Raw genomic sequence first — 16,057 nt, forward strand, 5'->3', positions numbered from 1 at the left:
AAAATGTCAAAGACTAGATGGCATAGCTTTAAGGTGAGAGGGTGAGACATTACTGGAAGGATTTGGAGGCTTTGGAAAGAGTGCAGAAGAGAATTGCCACAATATTGCCTGGATTAGAGGATATTGCTTATAAGGAGAAGTTGGACAGACTTGGATAGTTTTCTCCAGAACGTCAGAAGTTGCAGGAAGACCTAATCAAAGTATTTAAAATTATATGAGGCAGAGATAGTGGAGGCAGTCAGAATCTTTTACCTATGATGGAAATATCAAAGTGTAGAGGCCATAGCTTTAAGGTGAGAGGGGTAAAGTTTAAAGGAGATGGGTTTTTACACAGAGGGTGATGAATGCCTCGAATGTGCTGCCAGGGATGGTGACGTTTAAGATGCTTTTAGATAGGAACATGGATTTGCAAGGGGTGGGGAATATGCAGAGAAGATTAGTTTATCATTATTGTCATGTGGACTGAGGTACTGAAAAGCTTATTTTGTTGCGTGCTACCCAGTCAAAGAAACAATTATGCTTGACTGCAGCCAAGAGTGTTGTTGTCACATATCCTGAAACGGAACATTGAAATTCTTACTTGCAGCAGCACAACAAAACAAGCCGTCCACAGTGTACAGGTAAAGGATGAAGGGTGCACAATCTACAGGTAAAGGGTGAAGGGTACAACAATTAGTGTCCGATTAAAGATAGTTCATAGGTCTCCAATGAGGTAAATGGAGGTTGGGGCTGCACTCTCGCTGGTGTTATCTTATCATAGTGGGCCTAAGGGCCTGTCCCTTTGCTGTGCCATTCTGTACGCTATGGCATTGCACAAATGCTTGCAGAGGAATCGTTTGCAGGGCTGTGGGAGTGGCGGAAGAAAATAATTGGATCGCTCTTTCAAAAAGACGTGATGGCTGATTTGCCTTGTGTGTTGAGCGACTCAGTAACTCCATCTTTGTGAGGCAGTTGAACTTTGTGATTGATGATCTCCAACGTTCGGTGAATGTAATAAACAAAAAGGCACAGGATTGCAAGCTGAAATTATAATAGTGTCTCTGATGAAGCAGAAAATCTTTGAGGGGGGTATTTGGAAACTTACTGGAGTGTTTGGAAAATGACTGCGTCTGAAAGAACGAAACGTAATTACATAAAAGTTCACATCATTTTCAGAGAAGTTATAAAAAGAAATAATGGAGCAGAACAATCTGTCACTGTGGATATTCAGGAGCTGATGTCTCTGCTTCGGTTTCATTCAAGCATGGCGAATTAGCTGGTTGGCCAAGCATAGTCAATGTTAGTAATCTGGTGCTTGGTGCCTTAGATCCTCAGCATCATATATTCGGGTCATATGACACGGAAACAGGCCCTTCAGCCCAACCTGTCCAAGCAGACCAAGGTGCCCCATCTAAGCTAGTACCACCTTCCTGCCTTTGGCCAATATCCTTCCAAACCTTTCCTATCTATGTATCTGTCAGAATGTCCTTTTGCATGTTGTGATAGGACTGAGACGAGGAAAAACGTTTTCACCCAGAGAGTACTAAATCTGTGGAATTCTCTGCCACTGAAGGCAGTGGAGGCCAATTCACTGGATGTTTTCAAGGGAGAGATAGATTTAGCTCAAACGGAATGAAGGGATATGGGGAAAAAGCACGAATGGGGTACTGATTCCGGTGTTGGCTCTGTCTTTATAACCCATCCCCTAACTACCTCTGCTCCTTGTGGGATATTTTGGAGGGAGCACTGCATTGAGAGAGGGGTGCAGCGCTGTGGGAGGGCCAGTGATGAGGGAGCACTGTGCTGCTGGAGAGGCAACAGTGAGGTGACGCTATGCTGTGGGGGGGGGGGCTGCGATGAAGAGCGCTGCTCTGTGGAAGAGGGAGTGTGAGGGGCAGCGGTGAAGGTGTGTTGTGTTGTTGGAGAGACAGCGGCGATGGAGCGCCGTGCTGTGGGAGTGCGGCCCTGCGGTCGGGGCAGCGGTGAAGTGGTGCCACGCTGTTGGAGACGCACAATCCTCTCTGGGGGAGGCGGCAGTGAGGGAGCCCTGCACTTTGGGAGATGCATCGTGAATGAGTGCTGCGTTGCTGGAGAGGCAATTGTGCTGCAAGAGGGGCAGCCATGAAGGAGTGCCTGGGAGCACCGTTCTATGGGAGCGACAGCTCTGAAGGAGCAGCATATTGGAGTTGTCTCTCTTACATTTGAGCCCGTGTCATTCATTCGGAAACTAAAGGAAATTAAAATGCTGGAAGCACTAGGTAGTCAGACAACATCTGTGGGGAATGTAGCATAGTCAAAGTGTCAGGTCAGTGACTTCATCTGACACTCTGCCCACAGTCTGCCTGATCTGCTGATTGTTTTTGGAGTCCTCTGGTTTCTGGATTTTCAGAATCTACTTTTTTTTTTTGCATCAATCACATTCAAGGAATTGGTCCTCTAATTGTTTTCATTCATTTCAGTTATTTTTCTTTTTGTGAAAATATTCTTACAGTTTAGTTTAATTTAGAGAGAGATCGATGAAACGGGCCCTCCGGCTCACCACGCCGACCAGTACACTAGTTCTATCCTACACACTATGGACAATTTACAGAAGCCAATTAACCTACAAACCTGCACGTCTATGGAGTGTGGGAGGAAACCGCCTTTCTTAACCATTGTTAGAGCATAAGTAATCATTCGTCCACTGTTGTTCTCTGCAGAGCACCACAGTGGTGCAGTGACAGAACTGCTGCCTCACAGCGCCACAGACTCTGGGCCGCTCCTGACCTCAGGTGTTGTTTGTGCGGAGTTTGCATGTTCTCCCTGTGACCGCGTGGGTTTCCTCCGGGTGTTTCAATTTCCTCCCACATCCTAAAGATGGCGCGTTTGTAGGTTAATTGACTTGTGTAAATCGCCCCTAATGTGTCGAAAGTGGATGCGAAAGTGGGCTAATGTAGAACTAATGTGACCAGGTGATCGATGGTCAAGATGGAGTTGGTGGGTCAAAGGTCCTGTTTACTTGCTGTATCTCTAACCTAAACTAAACTTAGACCAAGCTGTGATCCGCTCTCCGTTAGTAGCCCCAGATCTGTAGGTCCGGTCGGGGGGAGTTCCCACCCGCCACGGGTGCCATGTAATCCCGTGCTACCCGCTCCATGGTCGGATAGTCGGCGACTAAACCGTCTTCCCCACCTGGTGTGCAAGGTGAGGAGGGGGCTGTGGACCCCCAGCAGGACCAAAAACAAGACCTGTCAAAGGGTAGATGTGCTTCTAGCGAGCCAACGGCCATCCACACTTCAGTGGAAGTTGCGATCACTGTCGTACATAGCATTGTGAGGAATGATGATAAAGCACACACACCAAAATCCTATACTTCCAGCGGCGGAAGTCCGTAGGAACTGGAGGACAGAGATGTGTGGTACGTCCGTCATCGTTCCCGTCAGAAACCAGCACCACTGCGCTGCTAATGTTTTCAACGATGATGATTGTAGTCCCAACTTCTCTCTCTATTGTCACCCGTGCTTCGAACTGTGGAGTTATACAGTCCTCAGACTACTGAGTCCACGTTGCCAATCGAGCAGCCCTTCACACTAATCCCCATATGCCGTGTATCCAACTGGACAAGTCGGGCGAAAGGGCCAGTGTGGCACTATTACCACAAATTCTACCACTCACCCGCACACTGTGGATAATTTACAATGGCGGATTACCCTACAAACCCGCACGTCTTTGAGTTGTGAGAGGGCACCAGCACACCCAGTGGCAACCCAGAGGGATCGCAGGGAGAACGTGCAACCTCCACACACAGACAGCACCGGAGGTGAAGATTGAACCCTGGTCTCTGGAGCTGCATCAGCAACACTAACTGCTGCATCAGCAAGCACAAAGTAGCTACCTTTTTATCTAATTGACTTCCTCCTTTCTTCCAGCTTTTAGTTTATTTTATAATTATTGCCACGTGTACAGAGATACGGTGAGAACCTTTTGTTTGCGATCCATCCAGTCAAAAAAAGGTGATACGTGAATGCAATCAAGCTGTCCACTGTGTAAAGAAAAGGCTTCATCACCCGCTTTTCACAGTTTCCATTCCTCTGTAGCTCTTTTCTCTGGCTTTCTGTCTCTTCCTGCAGTTTGAATAAATTCTCCTCTGAGCTCCTTCCCCTGGATGGTTACCCTGCTGCAGTTCCAGTTGCTTAGCTGCTGCTCAGTTTGCCTTGCAGCCAGATCTGATCCACGGCGCAGCACAACGCAGGCAGCAAAGCTCAAATACTCCAGCACTGTGGCATCTGCCACCTCCATCTGCCACTGTCTCTCTTGGCTCCCCCTTGTTTGGAAATAGTTCAGACTCAGCAAAATGGATACCTCGACATCTGAGCTTCATTGCTTCAGTCTGTGACAAAACTGTGTAACTTTCTGAAAGTTATTCACTTTGTAAATACACATAGGCACGGTAATGTGTTAGCTGCCCTCCCTCATGATCAAACAACGAGCAAGAGGATTTTCGCAGCCAGTTCTGGTGCAGTTAGTTTTAAAGATAGTTTGGAGATACAGCATGGAAACAGGCCCCTCCACCCACCAAGTCCTCGCCTACCATCGATCACCCGTTCACACTAGTTCTATGTTATTCCACTTTCTCATCTACTCCCTACACACTAGGGGGAATTTACAGAGGCCGGTTAACTTACAAAGCTGCATGTTTTGTGGATGTGGGAGGAGACTGGAGCACCCGAAAGAAGCCCACACGTCACAAGGAGCACATGCAAACTCCACACAAACAGCATCCAAGATCATGATGGAACCCGAGTCTCTGGCGCTGTGAGGCACCAGCTCTACCAGATGTGCCACTGTGCCACCCAAATTAGTTGAAGGAGGATCTTATGGAATTGTATAAAATCATGAGGGGGATAGAGTGAGTCTTTTACCCGGGTTATGGGAATCAAGAAGCAGAAGATAGGAGAACCAGAATCAAGGTGAGAGGGGAAAGATTTAACACAAAACTGAGGGGCAACCTTTTCACTCAAAGTGTGGTGAGTATTTGGAACAAAGAAGAATGCAAGAAGTAGTGAACACGGCCCAGTCCAACACAGGTACTGACCTCCCCGCCATTGACGGGATCTACAGGAGTCGCTGCCTCAAAAAGGCAACCAGCAGAGGCCCACACCACCCTGACATACTCTCATTGCACTCCTGCCATCGGGAAGAAGGTACAGGAGCCTGAAAACTGTAATGTCCAGGTTCAGGGGGAGCTTCTTCCCTACAACCGCCAGGGTATTAAACACTGTAACCTCCAAATAGTCTGAACTATATAGTATTGGGGGTATTATTTTTGTTATTGTTTGTTTATTTGTCAGTGTTTATACTATTTTTGTTGTTCATTACGCGTTTTACAAAGTACTAGGTTTACATTACTGTTGTGCTGCTGCAAGAAATAATTTCATTATTCCATTTTTGGACATCTGACAATAAAACATTCTTGATTTTTGTCTTCTTGGCTCGGGGGGGGGGGGGGCAGGATTTGGAGAACATGCCTTCCCTCTGGGTTCCATCATAAATATCACAAAGCAATATAGTGTGGTAGATGCATAGACTTACAGATGCTGGTTTCCCAAGTGCATGGGACCGTTTGATAATCTTTTGTAATGTTGTTGGCACCAGAACATGGCAGCACCTGTATTCTGCCTAGATCAGGTCTGCTATAAGATTTTACCAGGTGGTCGGCAAAATAAAGCATTAAACAATAAAGTGTCATTGAATCATGTACAAGAATGATCCCAGGAATCATTGGAGAAAAATCTCTGGAGAAAATGAATCAGTGACTCAGGTCGGGATCTTTTCTCAGACTGATGAGGGGGGAGGGAACAGGAAGCAAGTACTTGAAGCGGGAAATTTGCTTCCAATTCTCACCTCCTTTCCCCCCCCTCCCCACCAACTACGATCAGTCTGAAGAAGGGTCCCGACCCGATACATCACCTGTCCACATTCTCCAGAGATGGAGTGGCACAGTGGTGTACCAGTAGAGTAACAGCCTTCAGAGAGAAATTGTAAATTATCCCTAGCATGTAGGGAATAAATGTTATTGCTATAATGAATAAAAGAGTGCATACGTGTAAATGGTGCTGGGTTGATTCAGGTCCGTCTGACAGATCTCTGCTGAAGAGAAGGGTAGGGGAACTCCATTCCTTTTGGCCAGGGTCTGCCCTCACCCACTCTAGGGAGATGCGGGGAATGCACTGAGCCAATCCCACTACTTTAGGTGGGATTGGCTCAGTGCCAATCGTGAAATTGTGTAACATTTATTACAGTCTGCTTCATCTCATTGCAGCACTAATCAATTTGTTGAAGTTCGTGATGTCGAATGAGACCGTGCTATTGGGAAAGCATAACATCTTTGCCTTGGCCTTAATGGTGAGCTGGTACTTTTCAAAGTGCATTTCATTGTAGCCTTTGTATCCTCGAAAAGCTTGTAACATTGAGAACAACTGGACCCTTGAAAATGTTGACCTATTCCTTTGTCACAGATCCTTTTAAAACTAGAAACTGTTACAGCTTGATAGACGGCTGAACAGTACGGTCTCCAGAGTGTGGGGCCGACACTGCAACAGTGTGGCTGCATCATTTGCCACTGGGCTGTAATATTGTGATCCCATCTTTCTTTTCGGATCACCAGAAAGCATCCGAAGAAGCAGGACTGCAAACGAGCCCCCGGAGAAAACCCATGTGGTCATAGGAGGAAATGTGCAAACTCTGTACAGACAGCACCCGTAGTCAGGATCGAACCCGGGTCTCTGGTGTCTCTGGGTCTCTACCGTTGCGCCACTATACCACCCTCTAAATTGGGAGCGGATATAAGGAGTGGTGTCTCCAAGCCGGCAACTGGCAGGGACCTCTGAACTTGGCAACGCTTCCTGTAGCTCCCTTATGTTTATTAAATGACGGAGGTTCCACACTGTAGACAGAACAAAAACGATTCACACAAGTGAAGGATTGCTCTTCATTGTTACCTGGCAACAAAAACCTAGCAACAGGACAGATGAATGTCACCCAACCGTTAATAGATTATTTGGAAAGCCAGCATGTCCAACAGGGATATTCATTTCTCATGGACCTCAACTTTTCAAATCTTCATGATCCCCACCTCCCTCAATGCCTACCTGCCTGCACACACAGATCCACTTAGTCTGAAAACCATCCATGCTGCAATATCCTTCCCTGGACTAGTGCATTAAGGTGCACTAGATCTTGTAGAACTTAGGGTTAAATAGGAAATTGCATATTCAATGCAAAGATGGGGTAAAGTATTTTGTCTCTGTGGCTCGTGAATCATAGAGTCGTACAGCATAGGGGTCAACAGCGGCACAGCAGTAGAGCCACTGCTTCACAGCACCAGAGGCCCGGGTTTGATCCTGACCACCGATGGTGTCCATATGGAGTTTGTACGTTTTCCCTCTGACCACATGAGTTTTCTCCGGGTGCTACACTTTTCCTCCCACTCTAAAGACTTACCCACCACCTTCTGTGTGGTAAAAGCTGCCCCTCAGGTTCCTATTAAATCTTGCCCCTCTCACCATAAACCTATGTCCTCTGGTTTTTGATTCCCCTACTTTGGGTAAAAGATTCTGTGAGTTTGTCGTATCTATTCCCCTCATTTGTTTACACCTCAAAAAGATCGCCCCCTATGCCTCCTGCACTCAGCCCCTCGAATCCTGGCAACATTGTCTTCACTCTTCTCAAATCTTCTCTTTCCAGCGTGAGTCTTTGAACTTGGAAGCGGAGTCTTTGAATATTTTTTAAATTAGATACTTAAAAAGCAAGTGGGTGAGGTTGCCAGGGTAGCTTGCCAGATCTGTGGTGATTCAATTGAAAGCCAGAAGCAGAGCCTGGAAATGCTGGAAATGCTCAGCAGGTCGGGCAACATCTGGGAAGAGAGAAGCAGTTAACGCCAATAAGGAACAAACAGGCAAATATGACCAATCCTGATTAAAATTCATAAAGATAGAACAAGTTAACAACATAGAACAATACAGCACAGGATTAGGCCCTTCAGGCTGGGTTGTTCCCATGTGAATAGCTTTTCCTATCCACCATTCTTTGGATTAATTAGGAAGTCTCTCCCTCTCTTTGCAGGTGGTGAATTTATTCAACGTTTTCATTACCTACGGAGACACCTTCCTTCCAACACCAAGCAGTTACGATGAACTTTACTACGAGATCATTCGAATGCACCAGGTCTTTGATAACTTGTATTCAATGGGTGAGTTTACATTTTCCTCTTTAGACTTTAGACGTTCGAGATGCAGTGGAAACAGGCCTTTCTGCCCACCGACCAGCGATCACCCCGTACACTAGCATTATCCTACATACTAGGGACAATTTACTCTTTTTTAACAGAAGCCAATTGTATCTACAAACCTGTGTCTTTGTAGTGGGAGCACCCGCAGAAAACGCACACAGTCACAGGTAGAATGTACAAACTCTGTGCAGACAGTACCCGTAGTCAGGATTGAATCCGGGTGTCTGGTGCTGTAAGGTAGCAACTCTACCGCTGCGTTACTGTGCGCCCCAGCGGTTTGGCTTTAATTAATTTGCCGTATTTGTGAATATTGTGAGCTATATCACGTACCAGTGAAACACAAATGTATACCAAACCATTATGAAGAGTCTGAAGAGAAGGGTCCCAAATTGAAACGTCATCTGTCCATTTCCTCCACAGATGCTGCTGGACCTGCTGAGTTCTCTCCAGCACTCTTGTGTTGCTTTAGTTTAGAGATGCAGAGTGGAACAGGCCTTTCGGCCCACCGGCTCCCCGCCGACCACATTAACACTATCCTACACCCACTAGGGACAATTTTTACATTTACCAAGCCAATTACCCTACAAACCTGTACGTCTTTGGAGAGTGGGAGGAAACCGCAGATCTCGGAGAAAACCCACGGGGAGAACGTACAAACGCCATACAGACAGCACCCGTAGTCGGGATCGAGGTAGCAACTCTACTGCCACGCCACCGTGACCGGCGCTCAAGGGCCCCCCTTTTGAACTTAAAGTCCGCATTGGAGGGCAGAGGTCATAGTTTAGCACCTTAACTGCAAGATCATTGCATTCCCTCATCAGTGACTCCCTTGGGCAGTCAACCTGGGTTAATTGTGAAAGACTCTGGCACTAGACTTGAACCCCTGACCTATTGAAGAAGTGTTTAGGGGGATTTATAGAATATGAAGAAAGGCAATAGTATGGTGTCTCAACGCTGTATTAGATACAGCCTCTTATGAATCTACTTCACTCCACCTCCAACGACACGGGCTAGTTTCTGCCACTTGAGTCCTGCTCCCAACAATAGCCTCCTCATAGAACTTCCCTGAAGCTCCTTGGCATTCCTTCCTTCTGGTTGTTGTTGGAGGTGTTGTGGATGCAGCTTTTCCCAGTTTATATCCGTGTCCTCAGAATGATTTTCAGTGTGTAGCTTTATAGGACCATAAGACCAATTCGATCATGGCTGATTTAGTTTTTCCTTGCACAACGCCATTCTCCTGCCTTCTCCCCATAACCTTTGACATTCTTACTAATCAAGAACCTGCCATTCTCCGCGTTAAAAAATCCCCAACACTTGACCCCTACAGCTGTCTGTGGCAATGAATTCCATGGATTCACCACCATCTGGCTAAAGGAATTTCTCCGCACCTCCATTCTAAAGGTACGTCCTTTAATTCTGAGGCTGTGTCCTCTGGTCCTAGACTCTCCCACAACTGGAAACCTTGTTTCTGCTCTGTTCTAGTTTTGAGGCTCTCAACAAACAGCGGCCAGTGGAAGGAACCAGCGAGCAAAGTCACACACGCGCTGATCAACGTCAGGTATGGAACTAATGAGACTTTCAGTGCTGCCAATGACCAGTCGGGCTGAATGGCCTCCGATTCTGTGGATACTGAGGGGGGGGGCCACAGACACTCGGCCACCTTCAAGTAGGCTGCCATGTTTTGGAGACATTATAATATGTGTGCTATTTCACCAAGCCCAGTGCGACACAACTATTTAGTTTAGTTACGTTTAGTTTTTATTGCTCGGACAAAACTCTGATTATTAGCAACCACTTTCTGTTATTTGCACTACCAGTTTATTTATTCATGTGTGTATATATTTATATCATGCTATATGGACACATTTATCTGTTTTGTAGTAAATGCCTACTATTTTCTGTGTGCTTAAGCAAAGCAAGAATTTCATTGTCCTATACAGGGACACATGACAATAAAACTCACTTGAACACTTGGACTTATCACATGTACCAAGGTACAATAAAAAGCTTTCCTAGTGCATGCTATCGAGTCAGTGGAAAGACTATACATGATTACAATCGATCCATCCACAGTATACATGCAAGGCAAAGGGAATAACGTTTAGTTCAAGATAAAGTCCTGTAAAGTCCGATTAAAGATAATCTGAACGAGAGTCTACAGGTAGATCGGAGGTCAGGGCTGCTGTATGCAAAACACAGTTCTGGAAGAACTCAGTGGGTCGGGGGCATCTGCGAGGGAACGGATAGGTGACATTTCAAGTTAGGACCCTTCTTCTGAGTCTGTAGAAGTGTACTGATCCAAAACGTAGTCTGTCCATTCCCTCCACAGATGCTGCCTAACCCGCTGAGTTCCACCAGCACATTGTGTTTTGCTCAAGATTCCAGTATGTGCAATTCTTGTGTCACCAAACTAACATCTTTAGCTTTATTATTGTCATGTTGTACCATGGTGCAGTGAAAAGCTTTGTTTTGCGTGCTATCCAATCCGCCTCTGCATTGGCGGAGCCCCGTGGCCGGTCCCTGGATCCTCGCGGCCAGTGCCTGGATCCCCGCGGCCCAACGAGTGGACCCGTTGGTGGTCATCGAGCAGGTCAGTGCGGCATTCGATGAGGGCGCTGGACGAGGTCGGTGGTCGTTGAGGGTGCTGGTTGAGGTCGGGCCAACGGTCGAAGATGGCGTCGGCGATCGAAGATGGGCCACGTGGGAGCCGGAGGATGGGCCACCGAGAACAAAAGAGGAACTGCCGAGGTGGGGAGGAAGAACAAACGACGACCCGGCGTGGGGGAACCGCCATGGGGCGAGGGATGGGGGGGGGGGGAAGAATAAAGGAGGGATTCTTTGTTACTGTCGGCGCCCTATATGTGGCAACTCTTTGCATGCCTTGGGTATGCAAAACAAAGAATATCACTGTGACTTGTCACATGTGACAATAAAGTATTCATACATTCATTCATAGGTCACATAAATACAACCAACTCAAACTCAAGTACAATAGGTTGAGTAAGGGGGAAGATAGAGTTCAGAATATAGTTTTATGCATAAATGCATTGTAGTGCATCAGTTTCAGTCCAATGTCCACAATGGGGTGGCGGTGAATCGGACAGCACCATAGCTTATGGAAGGACCGTTCAGAAGCTTGATAACAGAGGGGAAGATGCTGTTCCAAGTTTGGTAGCCCACACGTTCAAGCTTCTGTACCTTCTGCCAGATGGGAGAAGGAAGAAGGAGTCGCAGGGGTGAGACAAGTCTTTGATCATGTTGGCTGCTTTTCTGAGGCAGCGTGAAATGTAGATGGAGTCATGGTGGGGATTCTGGTCTGTGATGGACTGGGCTACATCCACAATTCTCTGCAATTTCTTGTGGTCTTGTGTCAAGAATATTAATATGTATTTATTTCCTGCCCTACACAACCTCACACAAGCCCTGAGTACAATACAACCAGGAAAGTGTTTTTGAGTTGTAGGCCTTGTGGGAATGTCAGACAATTTGCACACAGTAATCTCCCATTAATCTTATAATTTCCTGTTAACCACATAAGATTATAAAAGGCAGTTGTAAATCTCAGCCAATTGGCCCTAAAACCTAGAACATAGAAAAGCACACATAGTAACAGGTCCTTCAGCCCACAATGTCTGTGCCGAACATGATGCCAACTGTAATCTACACTGTCTGCATGTGATCCATTTCCTTTCATTCCCTGCACATCCTTGTGCATATCTGAAAGCCTCTTAAACATCACTATCATATCTGCCACCACCACCACCACCACCCAGACAGCGTGTTCCCGGCACCCACCATGCTCGGCATGAGAAAATAAACTTTCCCTGCACATTCCCTTTAAAACTTCTCACCTTAAACCCATGCCCTCTAGTCTGACATTTCCATCCTGGTTAATCATTTAGAGTATTGTGTTCAGTTTTGGGCACCATCTGGTAAGAAAGATGTAGTCAAGCTGGAAAAGGTGCAGAGAAGATTTACGAGGATGTTGCCAGGACTCGAGGACCTGAGCTATCGGGAGAGGTTGAGCAGGCAAGGACTCTATTCCATGGAACGCAGAAAAATCAGGGGTGATCTTATAGAAGTGTACAAAATCGTAAGAGGAATAGACGCACAGAGTCTCTTGCCCAGAGTAGGGGAATCGAGAACCAGAGGACATAGATGTAATGTGAGAGGGGGAACAATTTAATAGAAACCTGAGGGGTAACTTTTTTACACAAAGGGTGGTGGGTATATGGAATGAGCCTGCTGGAGGAGATAGTTAAGGCAGGTACTATCATAATATTTAAGAAACATTTGGCCAGGTACATGGATAGGATAGGTTTAATAATAATAATAATAAATTTTATTTATGGGTGCCTTTCAAGAGTCTCAAGGACACCTTACAAAAATTGAGCAGGTAGAGGAAAAACATGTAAGGGGAATAAAATAAATAGTAGAGACATGACTAGTACACAAAGTAAAGACAGAATTCAATACAAAACACAGTATGAGGCAATTAATGCACAGATGAAAAGGGACGGGGACGTGGGGCTAAGGATAGGCAGAGGTGAAGAGATGGGTCTTGAGGCGGGACTGGAAGATGGTGAGGAACACGGAATTGCGGATCAGTTGGGGGAGGGAGTTCCAGAGCCTGGGAGCTGCCCTGGAGAAGGCTCTGTCCCCAAAACTGCGGAGGTTGGACTTGTGGATGGAGAGGAGACCGGCTGATGTGGATCTGAGGGACCGTGAGGGTTGGTAGGGGGAGAGGAGGTCAATGAGATATGGGGGGGCCAGGTGGTGGAGGGCTTTGTAAGTGAGGATCAGGATTTTGTAGGTGATCCGGTGGGAGATGGGAAGCCAGTGAAGTTGTTTGAGGACTGGAGTGATGCAATGCCAGGATTTGGTATGGGTGATGAGTCGGGCGGCTGCGTTCTGGACCAGTTGGAGTCTGTTGATGTAGGTGGAGCTGATGCCAAGGAGAAGTTTAGAGGGATATGGGCCAAGTGCAGGCAGGTGGGACTAATGTAGGTGGGACTTGTTGGTCGGTGTGGGTAAGTTGGGCGTAAGGCCTTGTTTTCGCGCTGTATGACTGACTAATCGTCTTTCTTGAGCTGGAAGATAAATCAAGTGCAACGTTTCGGAGGAATCGTCTTTCATCATTTAATTGACGTTCCCCGGGGGTCTCTCAATGAACCATGGTGCAAGTCTGCCTCAAGGTTCTGCTGTTGCAAGCATAAGACATGGGGCCCATGATTTCAACTCCACTTGCGAGTGAATGGATTAGCTCCAGTCTCCTGCCATTGTGTGGCAATAATTAATTTGATCTATTGATTTTTTAATTAAGCCAGTAATCGCATGTTTAGATCTGGCCAATGGCATTAATATCAGTCAGCAAAGCTTTTAATTCTGGAGTGCAAGCAGTTACGTAATTCTGTCAATAACTTAATAATTTGATTGTTAAATAAATTATTGTTAAATTAACTCATGAAATTCCGTTTGCATAATGCATGTTTACTTTGGTTGGTTTAGTTTAGAGATACACCGTGGAAATAAGCCTTTTGGCCCACCAAATCCACACGAACCAGCAATCACCCATGCACTAGTTCTATCCTACACACTAGGGACAATTTACAGAAGGCAATTAACCTACGAACCTGCACGTTTTTGGGATGTGGGAGGAACGCACCGAGAGGAAATCCACGTGGACACAGGGAGAATGTGCAAACTCCACACAGACAACACCCGAGGTCAGGATTGAACCCAGGTCTCTGGCATTGTACGGCAGCTTCTCGACCGCTGCACCACCATGCCAGCTTTTAGAGTCTTTCACAACCAGGGCAATGTTGTTACACAGAGGATGGTAGGTGCCTGCTACACACTGCCAGGTGTGGTGTTGGAGGCAGATGCAATTGTGTTGTTTTTAAAAGGCTTTTGGATAGACACATGGATTTGCATGGATCAAGTGCTGGCAGAGAAGATTCTTTAACTTGGCGTCTACACGGACATTGCGCTATACTGTTCTATGTATGTGAAACCAAGCTCCTGTTAAATCACTGCAACCTTTATTGTTCACACCTCTGTGCTCCAAGTCGCACAATCTGAAGCTCCATTTTAAACCCACTTTAATATTATAATATATAATACACTTGTGTACCTTTAATATTACATCTGCTTTTGATTAATGCCCCCACTTGCTCCATTTTAATCTGCCTTCTGTCTGCAAACCATTGTCGCAATTTATGTGTTTTTCCTTTGTTGAAACCGATCTTCCTGGCATTAAAGGAAGCTACCAATCCTGATTTATAAAGCAGCAGGGATGCTAATTATAGGTGTGCATGATCACCATTGTTAATTGTTCTATGCAGTGGTGATAAATGAGGCAGTTATAGTGCTGTAATATAAAGTCTGGTCCAGGTGTCTTTCTGCTACAAAGCCTCTGCGCTGTTTGCCAGCCACAATCAATTGGTTCGAGAAACAAGAAACTGCAGGTGCTGGTTTACACACAAAAAAGACACAAAGTGCTGGAGTAACTCAGCAAGTCAGGCAATATCCCGAGAAAACATGGATAGGTGACGTTTTGGGTTGGGACCTTTCTTCATACAGATTCAAACCAGTCTGAAGAAGGGTCCTCTCCCGAGACGTCATCTATCCGTGTTCTCCAGAGTCAATATGAAGAAGGGTCCCAACCTGACACATTACCTGTCCATGTTCTCCAGAGATGCTATTTGACTTGCTGTGCTGAGTTACTCCAGCTTTCTGTCAGTTGGTCATTCAGTCGTGAACGAATCAACTATGCTCTCGATCCTTTTTAGTTTAAAGATACAGTGCAGAAGCAAGCCCTTCGGCCCACAGCGTGCGCACCGACCAGCGATCCCCGAACACTAACACTATCCTACACACATTAGAGACAATTTACATTTATACCAAGCCAATTCATGTACAAACCTGTAGGTCTTTGGAGTGTGGGAGGAAACGAACGATCTCAGAGAAACCCTACGCAGGTCAAGGGGGGAACGTATAAACTCCTCACAGACATGCACCCATAGTCAGGATTGAACCTGGGTCTCTGGCGGTAAGGCGGTAGCTCTACCGCTATGCCACTATGACGCCCATCTTCTCTCCTAACTGTTTCTCAAAGACAATAGATAAAGCCCTCGTTTTAACGACCCCCATGTAAGAGATGTCGGATATAGCGGAGGGACCTGCTGACCCATCCCTGGCTCAGTCTCCCCAGCCATTTAGACCCCCGGTTCCGACGACACTCCTGATGTGCATGGTGCACCAGCAAGCGCTTCTTCACCCTCCAAAATGACACTATGGTGGAGTAATTCAGCGGGTCAGGATCTCTGGAGAACACGGATAGGTGACATCAGGACCCTTCCTCAGACTGAGTTACTCGAGCACTTTGTGTTTCAGTGTACCCCCTCTGTCACCATGTGGCTCCCTCCCTTCCCTCTCTCCCGCAGTCGCTTCCAAGGTGGAGCATGTCGGCGACTTCGGGGGAGAGGGAGGGGGGGTGGCTGCGGTGGTGGGGGCAGGAGGGGTTGGGAGGAGGTGGTGACCCGAAGTCCGGAAGCCGCGAATCCCCTGCTCCACCCCCCTGACCCCCTCCTTTCCCCACCACCACCACTGCCGTCGACCTTCGGGCCACCACCACCCCCTCCTTCCCCCGAAGTCTCCAGCATACTCCATCTTGGAAGTGACAGCAGGTGAGAGGGGAGGGAGCCCCACTGGTGCACCTTGCGAGTCGGGAGTGGCATCGGAAGCCGGGACTCTAAACTGCCGTGGGGATAATAATAATAATAATGGATGGGATTTATATAGCGCCTT

General features: G+C 46.7%; 1 protein-coding gene across 2 annotated transcripts in view; it reads left to right on the forward strand.

Moving 5' to 3' along the window:
- The window catches only part of armh3 (armadillo like helical domain containing 3), a 117,408-nt gene that overhangs the window by 63,984 nt on the left and 37,367 nt on the right, over positions 1 to 16,057 (forward strand). For both annotated transcript variants that reach the window (XM_033034080.1, XM_033034079.1), the window contains 3 exons: positions 6,281 to 6,363; positions 8,083 to 8,209; positions 9,731 to 9,806. In XM_033034080.1, coding sequence (XP_032889971.1) covers positions 6,281 to 6,363; positions 8,083 to 8,209; positions 9,731 to 9,806 — 286 coding nt within the window. The remainder of the gene's footprint in view (positions 1 to 6,280; positions 6,364 to 8,082; positions 8,210 to 9,730; positions 9,807 to 16,057) is intronic.

This window comes from Amblyraja radiata, chromosome 15, assembly GCF_010909765.2.
Source record: "Amblyraja radiata isolate CabotCenter1 chromosome 15, sAmbRad1.1.pri, whole genome shotgun sequence".
In the NCBI taxonomy this organism is placed as follows: Eukaryota; Metazoa; Chordata; class Chondrichthyes; order Rajiformes; family Rajidae; genus Amblyraja; species Amblyraja radiata.